At 53.4% G+C, this 17,128-nt stretch overlaps 1 protein-coding gene across 1 annotated transcript in view; it reads left to right on the forward strand.

Annotated features, from left to right (window-relative positions):
• LOC146788700 (NACHT, LRR and PYD domains-containing protein 3-like) overlaps positions 1–17,128 on the forward strand; it is a 447,514-nt gene that overhangs the window by 2,658 nt on the left and 427,728 nt on the right. The window contains exon 2 of the mRNA XM_085630084.1: positions 4,366–4,375. Coding sequence (XP_085486210.1) covers positions 4,366–4,375 — 10 coding nt within the window. The remainder of the gene's footprint in view (positions 1–4,365; positions 4,376–17,128) is intronic.

Raw genomic sequence — 17,128 nt, forward strand, 5'->3', positions numbered from 1 at the left:
GAATTCCCCAGCCCTGTCACTCAAAATTCCAGACAGGGAATACACAGCCTAGCAGAGGCAGGTTTGAATGCTTAGACAAGAAAATACCTACTTTCTAAAAGTGGTATTTTCAAACACAGAATGTTAAAACCAACTTGTTGGACTTGGCCATTTTTGCAGGGTCATCCCTAAACTTTTTTCCTTATTCCTGCATTTTTTCTGACCTGTTGTTGGCTGTTTTATGACTCTGGGCACTTTACCACTGCTGTTCAGTGCTAAAGTGCATATGCTCTCCCTATGTAAAATGTATATGTTGGTTGGATTCCATGATTGGCTTATTTGGTTTACTGTCAGACCCCAGTAAAGTGCACCAGGAGTGCCAGGGCGTGTAAATACAAATACCGATGGTGGGCTTGCAGCACTGGTTGTGCCACCCACAGACCCGGCCTGGTAAAATATGTCTAGGTCTGCCATTGCAGAACCTGCGTGCAGTCTGGTACTGTCATGCTGACTGGGCAAGTGCACCCACTTGCCAGTCCCTAAACCTTCCCTTAACTTCATGTTAGTCACCCCTATGGTAGGCCCAAGGGCAGGGTGCGTTGTAAGCATAAGGTAGGACAAGCCCTGATGTGTGTGGAATGTCCTAATAGTGAATTACCGCCATTTTCGTTTTTCACTATTGTAAGGCTACCCTGTTCTCATAGGCCAGAATGGGCGGTTGAGATTGCTACATCCTATGATCCTAACATACCCAGGGAACATGGTAGAAGATCGAGTTTAGTATGCCTGAACTCAGAATAATAAGGTACATCTTTTCGTAAGGTTTATTTTACTATTCTGCGTTTGCAAATGCCACTTTTAGAAAGTTGGCATTTTCTTGCCTAACCATTTCAGCCCGCCTCTGCGTGATGTGTGTCTGCTGTATGGCTTGTGTGAGTGACAGGGCTGGGGAAACCCAGATGGGCAGGGCTAGGTAGCCTGGTGGTGAATAGAAAGATTGACAGGTAGATGGGTGGGAGGAGTACACCTGGACTCTGAATAGGACTGTGCTCTGCCACAACAATGCCGGCTCCGCCCCCTGTGGAGCGTCTGATGACTCTGCCCTGCACTCTGAAAGAAGAAGCCTGCATCGCGTCAACAAAGTGCTCCAGAACTGGACTGAACTAGGCAAGGGCCCCCCTGGCCTGGGAGAACAAAAGAAATGCAGTATAAATGTAGGAGCCATGCTCCTAAGAGATCAGATCCGCTTTGAACCAAGAAGAATCTCTGCCTGAGGAGGAGGCGCCAGGAAAGCTGTAAGGAGGAAGACTGTCCCTAACTTGGGGGACTGGCCTGCAGTGGTGACCTTGCTGCCAAAGGAGAGAAGAGGAACCCTTTACTAAAGACTTTGCTTCATTTTTATTTTCAAGAAACTTGTGCTTTCAAAAACGATCTCCAAGGGCCTGGAAGCGAGCTTGCCCCCTGAACTGAGCCCCAGGACCATTGGGCTCATCCTGACCTTCACTCGCCCACCGCTGGACTGTGGTGTTCTTTCTCTCGCCGGAGCCGTGACTCTCGTGCCCCCCAGCCCTCCTTGAGTCGTGACCGGACAGCTTAGCCGCCCCTGCCTTGGGAAGAGCCTCGCTCGATCTGAGCCACTCTCCCTACGCCGTGCTGGGCTGCCCCAGTCACCTCGCTCGCCGGAGGCTCGCTGCGCACCATCACCCCTCCCGCCGGAATCTGCACTGTGAGCATCTTCAAGCCTCGGGCGGCCCGGGCGTAGAAAGCGTGCCCGGCTGTCCCGCCTTGCTCACTGCCCACCTGAAACACCCCGCTCTTGTTGTGAGCCTGAAGGACCAGACCCCCCCTCGTGAAGTGTGGAAGCCCCGGACGCCGCCTCGCCCTTCTGAAAGAGCCGCTGAGTGTCCCGCACCCGCCTTCACGAAAAGAAGACAAAGGTACGGTACGTACGAACTCGACCGCGAGCTCGCATCGGATCCAGGGTCCGCAACGTTCTGTTTTCCCTGCCGTCTGACGGGTGCCTCCCGGTTGCCGCCTCAGCGCGAAGTGCGCTAAGGCCCACAGTTCCCTTTGTTGCCCGCATAAGAAGACTTTCCGTATCAAGGAACTTTCCGTATTCATAAAGATCGTGGCCCCACAGTTTCACCGTTGCTGGGTCTTGTACTAAGTCTGCTGAAAATATATAAAAGCCGTATTTTTTTTGTATACAACCTACCTGGTGTCGGTTTGTGGTGCATGCAACGAGTTTACTGTGTGTATAATTGCAAATGCTTAACCGTGTACGCCCTGAGGTTTAGCCTTGTCTGCTCGCGCCACGCACCTAGAGGGTGAGCAGGGGTTATTCTAAGGAGTCATCCTTCGCCCTGACTAGAAGTAAAGGGTCCCTGCTTGTCGCTGGTCCTTGCCTGCGCCAACCAGAGTCCCCTCATTTCTAACACAACTTCACTAAAAGATGTATTTTATCATTCTGAGTTCAGGCATACTAAATTCAAATTTCTACCATGTCCCCTGAGTCAGTTAGGATTATAAAATGTAAAAACCAAACTGCCAATTCTGGCCTATGGAGAACAGGTAGCCTTGCAATAGTGAAAAATGAAAATGGCTGTAATTCCCTATTAGAACATGCCACACACACCAGGGCATGTCCTACCTTATCCTTACAATGCACCCTGCCCTTGGGCCTACCATAGGGGTGTCTGATATGAAGAAAAGGGAAGTTTTAGGGACTTGCAAGTGGGTGCACTTGCCCAGTCAGCATGACAGTACCAGACTGCACGAAGGCTCTGCAATGGTAGACCTTAGACACTCTTTTACAGGCTGCTTCTGTGGGTGGCACAACCAGTGCTGCAAGCCCACCAGCAGCATTTGGATGTACAAGCCCTGGGACTCCTGGTGCACTGTACTAGGGTCTGATAGGTAAACCAAACCAACCAATCATGAAATCACAAATTCATACATTAATTTACAATAGGGAGCACTTCCACTGTGACACTGTACAGCAGTGGCACAGTGCCCTGAGCAACTAACACCAGCAAAAGCACATGAGGCAACAGCAAAAATTGAAGGGAGACCCACGCCAAGGTGCCAGGTCTAACATATACCCTTCAAGAAGCGCTTAGTTTCGTATATCTGTAAAGTATTAACTGAATGTATACAGCCCTGTCCTTTACCCAATTCTGGGTCACGTAAGGCAAAACCACAGTTGAAATGACTCAAAAACAACAAAAAGAGGCTGATGTTGTGAAACTCTTGTGGTCTGTGCAGAGTGCCCGCTCTCCAGGAATACCAGTAAATTCTGTTGATCATTGCAAAATTATTGGGCAAAGCCCACTTGAAAAACCTATTCCACTTGACAAAAACAATTGGCGGTCACATATGGAGCAATCATTCGCGGTTACTTGTGGACACCGCCCCTCTTTAGAAGCCAAGATTCCTTCTTCTGCTGTTTGAGAAGATTTGTCAGCAGTAGAAATGAATAAACTAATCTGTGAGCTGAAAACATCTGTCCGCTGGTCCGGATGAAATCACTGTGGACATATTAAAATCTTTTCCCAGTTCCTGGGCTACAAATTTAAAACAACTTTTTGATTAGTGCGTAGATTCTGGTTGTAATCCAGACTCCTAGACGGGAGTAACATGATTGCATTTTATATAAAATTGTGATAACGACAATCCCAGAAACTATCGTCCGATCGCTATCCTGGACGTAATAGGAACATCTTTGCCAAATGTCTCCTGCAAACAGACTCTGACTGGGTACATTTAGATCATTTCATCCTGATGGGTGAGTGCGGTTTCAGGGAGTGCTGTTCTACAGTTGATTATATTTTTTCATTGCAGGTGTAGGAAGCTGGCTCTATATAACCTACACCAAAGTGAGGTACAGGGTGTACAGAGTCCACAGTCCCCAGAGGTTTGACAGAGACTAAAGTTAGATATAACCTTACTCTCTAAAGTGGTAGCTTGGTGGAGCAGTAAGACAGTATCAGAGGACAGTGTAAAGCATTTGTTGCACACACTCAGTCAGCAAATGGTCTCACACACTCAAGAACTGAACTCTAGGCCAATCGTTTATATATAAAAAAATATGTTTGTTTTATTTTAGAACCAACAATGGGTATTAAAATATACTTTCTCAGAATGAGATGCTTTAGGTAAATACTTTTGCAATATGCAATTGGCTTTTGTAGAAAGTTACAGGTTGTTGCAATTGGCACCTCACTCTCTATTTGTGGTAGTGTGGTCGAGCAGTGAGGCAGTATCAGAGGACCGTGTTAAGCATTTGTTGTACACACTCATTCAGCAAATGATTTCACACACTCAAAGACTGAACTTCAGACCAATTGTTTTTATATAAAAATATTCTTTTAATTATTTTTTTTGTAGAACCAAGCAGGTAAACAATACATATTTTACAGTTGTAACACAGTTTGTAAACAGTTTGAATTGCAATTGTATATGCACTTTGATTACAGTAGAGCTATTAGTAATGCAATGCTTTTGATATACAGTACATATACTTTCTATTGGCGTTTCAGTAGAATGTCAAGTAGATTACTTTACAGATTACTTTTCCTACACAGTGCAGTATTCCTGGATACTGCACTGGGACATTTCTTGTAAACAGGTAAGTAAGAGTGTTTTTGTTATTTGGTTACAGTTTTAAAGGGTTTCTTAGATTTTCCAACTCCGCACTTAAAAGACTTTTCACAGAAAAACAATGGAGAAAAATAGGATTATCGGTTCAAAGGTAAGTGTTTGGTTGTGGGAGTTGGTTTTCTGCGGTCTGACTCAGGGGTGCCCCAGGGTCAAGGATGCACTCTTGTTACACCCTCAGCGGCACTAGGACGGCTGGGTTGGTGGCTAGGTTGGTTGGTGGATGCTCACGAGCAGCCCACTGGGTTGTAAGAACAAAGCTCCTAGACTTAAGCTCAGGGCAAATGGGGGTTCAAGCCAGCACAAAAGGTACACCATCAGTGGCACTGGGGCGGCTGGGTGCGGAGTGCTGTTTTGGTGTCTGGTCCCCTGTAGCTTTCAATGGGGAGGCTCCTGTATGCAAACACACTGCAGACTCGAGGACGAAGGTCTTCTAGGTGTGACCACCACTTGGAGAGGTCAGTTGGGATGCTGGGGCTTGGCTAGGCGCCGTCGGTTGGACCACCCAAGGCCGTGGAGCTTCAGATGCAGGGGTGTCTCTAAGGGTCGGATATTCTTACCAGCTCCTGGTCGCAGTTGAGGGGACCCTCCGGATTGAGGCTGCAAGCGTCGGCTTGAGGCAGGTCAGGGATCGCTGGATCTTGGGTCAGGATCACTGGGGAGACCTCCCCGTGGTGTTGGGCCACTCAAACTCGGTCCGTGGATATCGGGTGCAGAGTGGTGCAGACTCGTGTATTTAGCCCGAGTTCACGTCTGTTTGGGGTTGAAAAAATCCGGTGCTCACGGGCGGCAAAGTCTTTTCTTTTGAAGGCAGGGCAGGTCCTTGGGGTTCTTGAGGCTGCTGGCGGCAGGACACACCAGGGATTTACTTCTGCAGGTCCGAGGTGGGGACAGGCCAGCAGGGCTGGGGCCAAGTCAGTGGGCATCGTCCTCTTCGGCACGGCTGTTCGGTCCTTCTTCTTCTTTTATTCTTGTGGTTTCTTTTCTGACTTCTTGGTTCAGGACTGCCCCCTAAATACTGTATTTAGGGGATGTTTTAGGAGTTCTGAGGTCAGTAGCCAATGGGCTACTGACCTTAGGGCGACTACACCCTGGGTGTGCTCACCCCACATGGGGGAGTGAGCACAATCACTAATCCTGATTGGGGAGTGCCTGCCATCTGCAAGATGGCGGGCACTGAAGAGTGGGCTTCACCTCGCCCCCCTCCACCTGAGGGGTGGGGTTGGCAGAGGTGGGCACACTTTCTGGGCTGACTAATTTTTCCTGCCTGTCTTTCCGCCGAAAAGGAAGGGAACCAGGAAGGGGGCCTGCTCCTGATAGCCGGAGTGGCTGGGGGTCGCATTATAAAGGCTGCCAGGCCTTTGAAGCTCCCCTGCCACAGATGGCTCTTCCTGGCCTGGGGGAGGTGTGAAGACCTCCGCCCAGGAAAGGCTCTGTTTCAGGGCTCAGGGAGCATAGGCTCCCACACTGGGGGTCCAGAAACATGTCTTGTGGTGGCAGGCTGGTGTGTACCAGGCAGGGAACCCACCAGAGGCTGGTAGTTTTTTAGGGGGCATCTCTAAGATGCCCTCTGAGTGCATTTTTCTTTAAGTCCCACTCTGGCTTCAGTGTGCGTTTAATGTGCTGAGAAGTTTGATACCAAACTTCCCAGTTTTCAGTAAAGTCATTATGGTGCTGTGGAGTTCATAATGACAAACTCCCAGCACCATATATTCTTAATGGCAGCACTGCACTTACAATGTCTAAAAATGGACTTAGACACTGTAGGGGTACAGGGCTCATGCACCTGTACCCCCACCACTGGTATAGTGCACCCAGCTAGAGGGGTGACTGATGTATGCCAGGGCAGTGGTTTGCGGGTATGGCACACAGGGATGTGTGCCATGTCGACTCTTCACTTTGTACTGCACCAAGACACACATCCTGCAAAGGCAGTGTGTGAGAGTCAGGGTACAGGGCCTCTGAGGGCGGCACATTAAGTGCTGCAGCCCTTAGAGGTCTTCCCTAGTCACAGGGCCCTGGGTACCTGTGGTACCATTTATCAGGGGCCAACCTGTGGCCAGAGATGCCAATTGGACATACAAGGTATTATTTTTTGAGAAAGAACACAGGCCCTGGGTCCCTGATTGGCAGGGACCCAGTGCACATCAAGTAAAGAGTGCATCAATGGTCTGGCAAAAATGGGGGGGGGGTGTTACTGCAACAGAAGCCCAGCTTCCTACAGCAGGGGGTTATGTGAAGGTAAGAAAGTTACAGCTTTATGTGGCTTATGTTGACTATCTTCACCTCACTGAGGGTTAATGTAGGCAGAATATGGTCCTGAACCTGGGCCCAAAGCAAAAGGGCTGTTACGTTGCACAAGCAATGTGTGTATTTCTACAGGAATTCAAGCATGTTGATACAAAAGCCCAATCCAAAATGGCCGCACCGTGGCACATGTAACGTGTGTTTTTAAAGTTAATTGGGCGCAGTGCTCGAATCCTCAATCAGCCGCCACGAAGACGAAAAAGTCAACACTGAGGTACACACATATGCACAAGGGCCGGTGGGGCCAAGAAACAGCTGCCCTCACCCACCTCCAAACACTGCAGCAGGGATAATGCTCAAACAATTTCTGCAGCAGCAGCACGGCACACAAACACTGGGCAGCCCAGACAGAAGAGACAAGGCAACACTTGGCACGGTGGAGGACGCTGGAACCGACAGACCAGCCTGTTGCCAGTGAAAAGAAGCTCAGACCACAAGGTAAGGTGCTTACGTTTATTGTCTATTGGCTCCCAATGCCCGGCAGAAACTGCCACTTCGAACCCCCTCTGAGTTCCCCGCAGGGAACACCGCCAGCCCCACATTCACAAGGTCAGTGCACATCCTCCTAAGCTGGACTCCAGGCCAATGTCCTTGTTAATGTATGCTGATGGTTTAATCCCGACGTCCCCCGCTCAGACTGGCCTCCACCGACCACGTCCGGCTCCAGCAGGCTGTTGAGAAGCCGCAATTCAATGGTGAATAAAGGAAAGACAAGAATCATGATCATGGAGGAAGCAGTTTTGAAATCTTGAAATCAGTGATTTCACAAGGAGTCTAAATAGCAAGCTGGAATCCCACCTGCTGCACACCAATGTGAGAAGTTGGCCTGATATATGCTGTCCACTAGTTCTAGCGGGCACCTTGTATCAGTCCAAACAACCCCTTATGGTGATAGGTAAAGACAACCTTTATTGAAATCTATCCTAGTGGTAGCTATGGAGAGCAGCCTTCAGGCTAAGTCTTGAAGGAATGTAAAGCAGCTTGTTTTACCAGTCTATAATCTCTTGATTGATCAAATGAAAAGACAACCACACCAGGTATATATTTAAAATATATCTATTTAAGATAAAACACACCCCTCTAGTCTCTTTATGAGACTGGACTTTGAAGTACTTAGTTTACAAGATAGCAATCATCAGTAATAGCACAAATACTCGTTTGGGCCCTAGGGGCGTACCAAACCATATACCAAAAAAGTGGTATAAGAACCACGACTGGGATAGACACTAGGCCTATAGCCTCTAGAATCGCTGGGACCCCAAGGAACCACCCAAGGTAGTGACACAGGGGACCCACGGGGACTGTATGCAGTGTGTAAACACAACCGCGGGTTCCTGTTATCTTCTATGGGCAATGTCGCGGTTGGAAATTTAAAGATTAGGGACACTTCTAATCGAGTCAGGACCAAACCCTTTTGGACTTAGGAAGTTCTAGGGCTAGCACCCACGAGAGCACCGGAGTACTCGAGTTACCTCACCCAGGGAAGCCGGGTGCATTGGTGTCTTTTGGTGTCGGGTCGCGTCGTCGATTCCAATGGAAGCCTGCAAAGAACTGCTGCTGCCGTGAAGAGGAGAAGTGTCCGGAGAGATCCAAGCCTGGATCTAGGATGTAAGGAACCTGAAAGCAGAGGGGACAGAGTCTGGGTCACTTACCAGTGACCTAGGGCAGGATGGACCAATGCGCACAGATGTCGGGTGCTTCAGGTGAGTTGATGGGTGTCTTGACTCTTCAGCCACGAGGTCCAGGAGGCGTCGACGAAGTCCATGAGCCGGATTCGAGCTGTCCCACGAAGTCTGTCGAGTGCTGCGGTGTCGACAACCAGATTGGACCCAACAAGCCTTGGCAACGGCAAGTCACAGGAATTCAGAGAAAGGACTGCGGTGCAGACCAGCAAGGTCTGTGGGACTCACCCAGTGAGGGTAAGTCAGGGCACGTCTGGAGCAACCAGGAAAGCCCAAGCAGAAAAGGAGTTGCCTTCATGGGGACCTACTAGCCAAAGGGCTAGCGATCGCGAAGGAGCCTCGAGCGGTCACACTTGAAACTGGCCCACGGGTCACTCGTGGAGTGGAAGCCAGCAATCTTCGGTGCAGCAGTTGCTCAAGGCTGGGGCTACTCGGAGCCCAAAGCACAACTTCGAGGAAGACCAGGAAGATGCTGTTGCTGCAAAAGTTCACGGTGTCCAGGGGTCAAGGTTCCACGTCACCCACGATAGCCATGGGCCTCAGCTTTACTGTGGACTCAGGGTAGCCTCAGGGAAGTCTGGAAATCCACCTCTGGTGATGCAAAGACTTCGGCGTCCGGCGGGAGCTTCAGCGATGCAGAGCGGACAGTTGCTTCTTCCGTGCCTGCCAAGCAGGGCAGTCACTCCTTGACCCCAAGGGAGTTTTCTTCAGTCTTCTAGCGAAAAAAGAAAGTCGAAGGTCCAGGATATATGTTGCAGAGTTTCGTCCAGGATAATCTAAAGTCTCAAGGACTGGGTTCCTATACTTATACAAAGATAGGGGGTTGGATATACTCTGGGGACCCACCTATGGGAGGGTTTGGAAAGAGGGGTGCTTACACTCATTTCCTTTGTCCGGTTTCGCGCCAGAGCAGGGGCAGGTAGCCCCTGCAACCGGTTTGAACTGGACTATGCACAGGGACACCAAGTGTGCCCCCAATACAGGACTTCAAATCACCAGAGAGTGCTCCAGCCCAGCCCCAATACACATCTGCCTGTCTGGGGAGGTGGTTACACCTCCCTGGGACAGGAAACCTATTGTCCAGGCCTCCCCTGCCAGAGTTTCAGTCAGCAGCAGGAGGCCAGACCTGTGTCTGTGGCAGTGGCATCCATTTTGTGATGCCAGGGCTTTAGAAAGTCTTTACCGGGTAGACTAGTGAGAACATGTCTCTCCCGCTAGAAGGGTGGAATGCTACCCCCGCTGGCAGAACTGGCGGGGGAGGGGGGGTAGTATTCCAAAGTGTTTTACACCAAACACAACATGTTTCTGTGCAGCCAGTCCAAAGTTAGCATTTACAGCGAGGTTATAATGCACTTAAGAGTATATGGTCAGGCTGCACTACAAACAGCATCAGAGGAGGTACTCCGAAGGCTGCAGAGGGGCTCTGCTCATGCAGGGGCACCCTAGCACATAAAAACCAAGCACTCTGCCTTCAGGATTGTTAAGGTCTGCCATAGGAGTGATGTAAGAGAGAAGGATCTGCACTTATGTTGCCCCCACTTTTTTCTGATGTTAACACTGGCTTCTAGCTATAGTCTGGCTGGGTCCCTGCTAATCAGGGCCCCAGTCTCTCTGTTCTCTCTAAACAACTTGGGGTGCATATTAGATGAACTAGTGATTTGATATTGTGGTACCTCATGAGCCCCTAGTATTTGGTACCTTAGGTACCAAGGGCATAGGTACTTCACAGGCCTACCAGGGGCTGAAGCATGTATTATGCCACCCCTGGGAAGCAGACTAAATCTGACACCACAGGCCTGCTACTGCAGCCTGGGTGAGGTAGTGTTAGCACTCCTCACTGAGATATAGGTTCCCTATATCTTGCCTTACAAACACATATAAACCTATCAGTCACCCCTAAGGCAGGCCCTATCAATCCTGAGGGCAGGGTGCTTGGTTTACATGTGAGGGGGTGCCTCTGCCTGAGCAGGGCCCCTCTGCAGCCCTCAGAGTCTATTCTCTGTGGCTGTTTGTGGATGCGGTTAAACCATATACTTTTAAGTGCTTTATAACCTTGCGGTAAATGCTAACTCTGGGATGGCTGCATCAAAACATGTTGTGTTTGGTGTCAAACGCTTTGGAATCATACCCCCACACCAGTAATTGGTGTGGGAGTATGATCCCACCCTTCTAGAGGAGTATACATGTACCTACTGTGGAAACACGGTAGAATCCTGAAAGAGCCCTGGCATCACAAAATGGATGCCACCAGTCACAGACACTGGGCTGCCCTTCTGCTGCTGACCGAAACTCACAGTGGAGGAGGCCCAACAATAGGCATCTCGTCAAAGGGAGGTGTCACCACCTTCCAGACAGGATTTAGAGTCTTGGGGCTGGATGGGTGTTGGACCCGGCCTCGTAGAATGGCCCTCCGTGCCCCCGCACCCCCGAAACCTGGTACCTGCAGCCCAAGCACACGGCCCAGCCGAACCTCCCCACCAAGACACACGCACCGACCCGGAAGTCCCCGTCCATGGCCTCTCTCCTTTCGGCCACCCCGGGCCCGCGTGCCCACTTCATGCCCCAAGATGGCCGCCCGGCCCCGGCGCGACCCGGGCCTAGAGGCGCCACTCCGGCTGGAGGACATCACGCTTCCAGGGGTTGAGAGAGGGAGGAGCAGTTTCTATCGCACCTCTGAACTCCCCTGGGACGATGGGTTTCGATCGGCCCTCCGGCCTCCCTGAGGGCTGGCTCCGTGCCTGCTGGGTGTCTGGGACTCCTCCCGACCCAGGCCTGAAAGGATCAAAAGACTATAGCAGGAAATCCCGACAAGCGACCCCCAGGTGACAAGACCCCTGCCTGCACAGACTCCGGACATCAAAGAGGGGTCGACCTATAACAAGGGGTGCTCTGGGTCTGTCCGGCAGATTCGACACTGGAACAACGAGAGCCTGCTGACGTGGTCGTGGCTCCTGGAACTTGGACCCACCTGAGCCCTGCTGAGTGACTCGCGGCTCCCTGAAGATCGTAAGACCTCCAAACTTGTACCTGAGCCCTGCTGAGTGACTCGCGGCTCCCTGAAGATCGTAAGACCTCCGAACTTGCACCTGAGCCTTGCTGAGTGACTCGCGGCTCCCTGAAGATCGTAAGACCTCCGACCTTGTACCTGAGCCCTGCTGAGTGACTCGCGGCTCCCTGAAGATCGTAAGACCTCCGAACCTGTACCTGAGCCCGCTGAGTGACTCGCGGCTCCAACCGACTCTCACGGTCCCGCCGGACCACGACTACAACATCGTATCCCCCAGATCGAGGATTGTGAGCTGTGCGCCGGATACGTCCCTGCTTGAACCTTTACCAGAGACTGTCCCGCTACCCCCTACCCCTTCCGAGACTCTTGAGCCCGTGCTCACCTTGTACATATTTGCAGTGATACCCTTCTTGATAAAGATTGTTTTCTCAGAATACCCGGTGTGGTCACTCTGTGTCGTGTGGTGCCAGAAGTACGATCCTAGATACGAGATTCCTCCCCCTGGGGAGTCTCCCGCCAGTGCCCGGCTACGATACCTTGAGGGTGGGTCTCAGGGTAGTCAGGACCTCTTCCAGGCTCCTCTGAGGTCGCCGTCTAACATTGGTGGCAAGCGACGGGATTCGGGCCCATCACCTAGAGATCGTACCGTGAACAACGGAAGCACTACCGACAAAGATGGCAGAAGGAAGCGCCATGAGCCCCGCAAAAACCAGCGCCAACAGGGTGTTCCAGGTGGAGCAGCTGGAAGAATACACACACAAAGAGCTAAAGCAATTTTGCAAAGAACTTAAAATCGCTACCACTGGTCTCAACACTAAAGAGGATTTGCAGAAAGCACTGAAAACCTGGGTGGAGACCGGGCCTCCCGCCCGGAAGGCACGGGGGAGCGCCCCGACGAAGCCGAACCCCCCCAAAGTGGAAGCAGTAGCAATCAGGTGCGAGGCATCGTACCAGACGGGGGCCTATCCCCGGAAGAGCTCGCGGACAGAGAGAGAAGCCGCAATCATGAACTCGAGTTAGCCAAACTCAAAATCGAGGGCGAATTGAAGTTAGCGGAAAAAAAGCTAGCAGTAGAGCAAATGCGTGTACAAGGCGAACTAGAAGAAAAGAAGCTCCAACGGGAGCACGAAGGAAGGAAGCTCCAACTAGAGCACGAACGCAGCTTGAAAGAAATCGAGCTCAAGGCCAGAAGCGAGGAAGGAAGGCCCCCGGGAAACCGAGAGACGGCCTCCCCAGTGGAACAGAAGGTCCACATCCCCAAGGATGTGGTCAAGGAATATTATAAAAACGATGACATTCAGCAATGGTTCAGGGCCTACGAGGTCGCCATGACCTCCCATCGGATCCCGCAGAAGGACTGGGGGGCGGGGTTGTGGGGGCGGTTTCTGAGCGAAGGAAGGGACACCCTGCTCGACCTACCCCTCTCCCTGCAGACCTCCTACAGCCACATGAAAGAGGCTCTACTCACAAGATACGGCCTCACCCCAGAAATGTACCGTCAGCGATTCCGGGACTGCAGGAAGATCCCGGGCACCACCTGGGTGGAGTATGTAAACTTTTTCAGTCGGGCCTTCGATGGGTGGATCAAGGGCAGCAAAGTCACCACCCTTGCCGAACTCACTGACCTCATGTTGTGGGAACATCTGGCTGCGAACTGCTTCATAGAACTACGTCAGCATCTGCTTGACAGCAAGCTCACAGATCCCCGGAAGCTGGCTGTGGAGGCCGACCGCTGGACCAACACCCGGGTCTCCCGGGGCATGGTAGGAGAGTACCCCCAAGCCGGTCAGGGACCACCCCGCCAGAGAGGGGGAGGGAACCAGGGAGGGCCGAGAGAGTCCCAGCCTAGCCCCCCGAAGACACAACCTCCACCTTTCCCGGCGCCCCCCCACCGGTGACAGGGCCCCCTGGGAGACGGGGACACCGGGTGACCGTCACATGTTTCCGTTGCCAGAAACCCGGGCACTACGCCAATGACCCAGAGTGCCCCATGGCCACCCAAGTCTCCCCTACCACCCCTGCGAGACAGATAGCCAACGTAGCTCTGGGGGAGGAGGTTGAGGAAGCCGAGGAGTGGGAACCCGCAGCGATGGCCCTAGTATCCCTGGGAGATAGAGAGATGATCCCTGGTAGCCTCCTACCCTCCAACACACAGAAATACGGGCAGCTTGTCAAAATCAATGGCCACCAGGTAGAGGCCCTGCGGGACACCGGGGCCAGTATCACCGGTGTCCTCAGGCACCTAGTCCCCGAGGAGCAGATCCTCCCCAACGTCTTTTGCCCTGTAATATCCGCAGACAATAGAGAAAGTATGTGTCAGGTAGCCCTGGTGCCGTTTGAGTGGGGAGGGGTGATAGGTAAACTCAAGGTGGCCGTAAGAACCTCCCAGCCGGTCGACTGCCTCTTAGGGAACGACCTGGAGAGTTCTCCCTGGAAGCACGTCGAGCGCAAGGCCCACCTAGGAATGATGGGACTCCCCGAGTGGGTGTGCGCCACCACCCGATCTATGTCAGCCCGACTCACTCCCCGGAGAGAAGTCGAGAACACCCCGATCGAAGAGACCAGTATAGTCCCCGCCGAGGGTCCTCCCGTCCCCCCATCAGAAGGGCCCGTCGCCCGCGACGAACCCGCACCATCCGACCCCGCCCCGGTTCCCGAGTTGGGAGATCTACCCGAGTTGGCCCATTGGCGCCACGAAGGCGGGCCCACTCGGGAAGAGTTTTGCCGGGAGCAAGCCACTTGTCCTTCCCTGGTCGGGCTGCGGCGCCAGGCCGAGGGCCAAGCCGCAGGTGACCAGACCGGGACACACCGAATCTATTGGGAGAATAACATCCTGTACAGTGAGCAGAAGTCGGTGGAGCTGGGATCCGGACGGGTACTGGTGGTACCCCTCCGCTTCCGAGATTTCCTCCTGGGCTTAGCCCACGACGTCCCCCTCGCCGGCCACCTGGGTCAGGACAAGACCTACAGCCGTCTCGTGACTCATTTTTACTGGCCTAGAATGAGAGCAGCGGTAGAAGCCCACTGCAAGTCCTGCCCCACGTGCCAGGCTAGTGGGAAGAGTGGGGGGAAGTGCAAGGCTCCCCTCCAACCCTTCCCGGTCGTCAGTACCCCTTTTGAACGAGTCGGAATCGACATCGTGGGACCACTGGACCCCCCCACCTCCCAAGGCCACCGTTTCATCTTGGTCCTCGTGGACCACGCCACCCGCTATCCTGAGGCTATTCCCCTACGCACCATTACGGCCCCCGTGGTGGATCTTTTCCAGGGTGGGTTTTCCCCGCGAGGTCGTGAGCGATCGCGGCACTAATTTTATCTCGAAGTATATGACGTCCCTGTGGCAACAATGTGGGGTGTCCTATAAGTTCACCACCCCGTACCATCCCCAAGGGAACGGCCTGGTAGAAAGGTTTAATAGGACTTTGAAAGGGATGATCGCTGGCCTAGAAGAGCCCCTCCGGCGTAAGTGGGACGTCCTGCTCCCCTGCCTCTTGTTCGCTTACCGGGAGGTCCCCCAGAAGTCCTTAGGGTTCAGCCCGTTTGAATTACTCTATGGACACCCCGTCCGAGGTCCCCTCAGTTTGGTTAAGGAAGGGTGGGAGGCAGCGCCCCAGACCACCCCCCGAGATGTGTTCCAATACGTCCTGGCCCTCCGGAACCAGACCAGGAAGTTCCGAGAACTGGCCGAGGCCAACCTGGAGGCAAGTCAAGAAGAGATGAAGCGCTGGTACGACCAGAATGCCACTCTGGTCGAGTTCCAGCCGGGCCAGCAGGTGTGGGTCATGGCCCCCGTGAAGCCTGGCGCCCTCCAGGACGGATGGACTGGGCCCTACAAAGTGGTTGAGCGGAAGAGTGAAGTCACATACTTGGTGGACGTCCAGTCGCCTCGGGATCCCCTCCGGGTCCTGCACGTGAACCGCCTTAAGCCTCACTTCCAGCGGACAGAACTGAGCCTCCTGCTGGCCACCGATGACGGGGCCGAAGATGAGTCGGATCCCCTCCCGGACCTCCTGTGTGTCAAGGAGCAGGATGGCTCCGTAGAAGGAGTGAACCTCTCCCCAGCCCTCACTGCCCAGCAACAAGCGGACTGCCGCCAGCTCCTAAGACAATTTTCCGACCTCTTCTCCCTGACCCCCCGGGTCACCAACTGGTGTGTTCATGACGTGAACACCGGGGACAGCCCGCCGGTGAGACACCGAGCCTACCAGGTTCCTGACCGGGTCCGGTCCTGCATTCAAGCGGAGGTCTCGAAGATGTTGACCCTGGGGGTGATCGAGCCCTCTGACAGTCCCTGGGCCAGCCCCGTGGTCCTGGTCCCGAAGGCAGCGGCCCCCGGTGTCGCCCCCGAGCTCCGATTCTGCGTGGACTACCGGGGGCTCAATGACGTTACCCGAGCCGATGCCCACCCCATTCCACGAGCCGACGAACTCATTGACCGACTAGGGGCAGCCCGGTTCCTCAGCACATTCGACCTCACCTGCGGATACTGGCAGATTGCGCTCACCGAAGGGGCCAAGGAGCGGTCCGCTTTCTCCACCCCCGATGGGCACTACCGCTTCCGCGTAATGCCCTTCGGGATGAAAAATGCCCCGGCCACTTTCCAGCGCCTGGTGAATAGGGTCCTGGCCGGGCTAGAACAGTTCAGCGCGGCCTATCTGGACGACATCGCTGTCTTCAGTTCAGAATGGAGTGAGCACCTCCAGCACCTCCGGAGGGTGCTAACCGCCCTGCGCCAGGCAGGCCTCACAGTAAAAGCCAGCAAGTGCCAGATCGGGCAAGGATCCGTGGTCTACCTGGGGCACCAGGTCGGGAGCGGCTAGGTCGCCCCTCTACAGTCAAAGATCGACGCCATCCTGGCCTGGGAACCACCCATCACCCAAACGGAGGTCCGAGCCTTTCTGGGACTCACGGGCTACTACCGAAGATTCATTCAGGGGTATGGCAGCCTTGTCGGCCCTCTCACAGAACTCACGTCTAAAAGACAGCCAAAGAAAGTGCAGTGGACGGCTGCCTGCCAGGAAGCTTTCGATGCCCTAAAAAAGGCCATGTGTACTGCCCCCGTCCTCCAGGCTCCCGACTACGCCAAAGAGTTCCTAGTCCAGACCGATGCCTCCGAGCATGGCATTGGGGCCGTCCTATCACAAGTGAATGACCAAGGCCTAGACCAGCCCGTCGCCTTCCTCAGTCGGCGGCTGTTGCCCCGAGAGCAGAGATGGAGCACCATAGAGCGCGAAGCCTTTGCCGTGGTCTGGGCCCTCAAAAAGCTACGACCCTACCTGTTCGGCACCCATTTCAGAGTCCAAACTGACCATCGGCCCTTGCGATGGCTCATGCAGATGCGAGGAGAAAACCCCAAGCTACTGCGGTGGTCAATCTCCCTCCAGGGGATGGATTTCACCGTGGAACACCGCCCTGGTACGGACCACGCCAATGCTGACGGCCTCTCCCGGTTCTTCCGCCTCAGCGAAGAGAACCCACCAAGCTGATGGGCAGTTCT

The sequence above is a fragment of the Triturus cristatus genome, chromosome 10, assembly GCF_964204655.1.
Source record: "Triturus cristatus chromosome 10, aTriCri1.1, whole genome shotgun sequence".
Taxonomy (NCBI): Eukaryota; Metazoa; Chordata; class Amphibia; order Caudata; family Salamandridae; genus Triturus; species Triturus cristatus.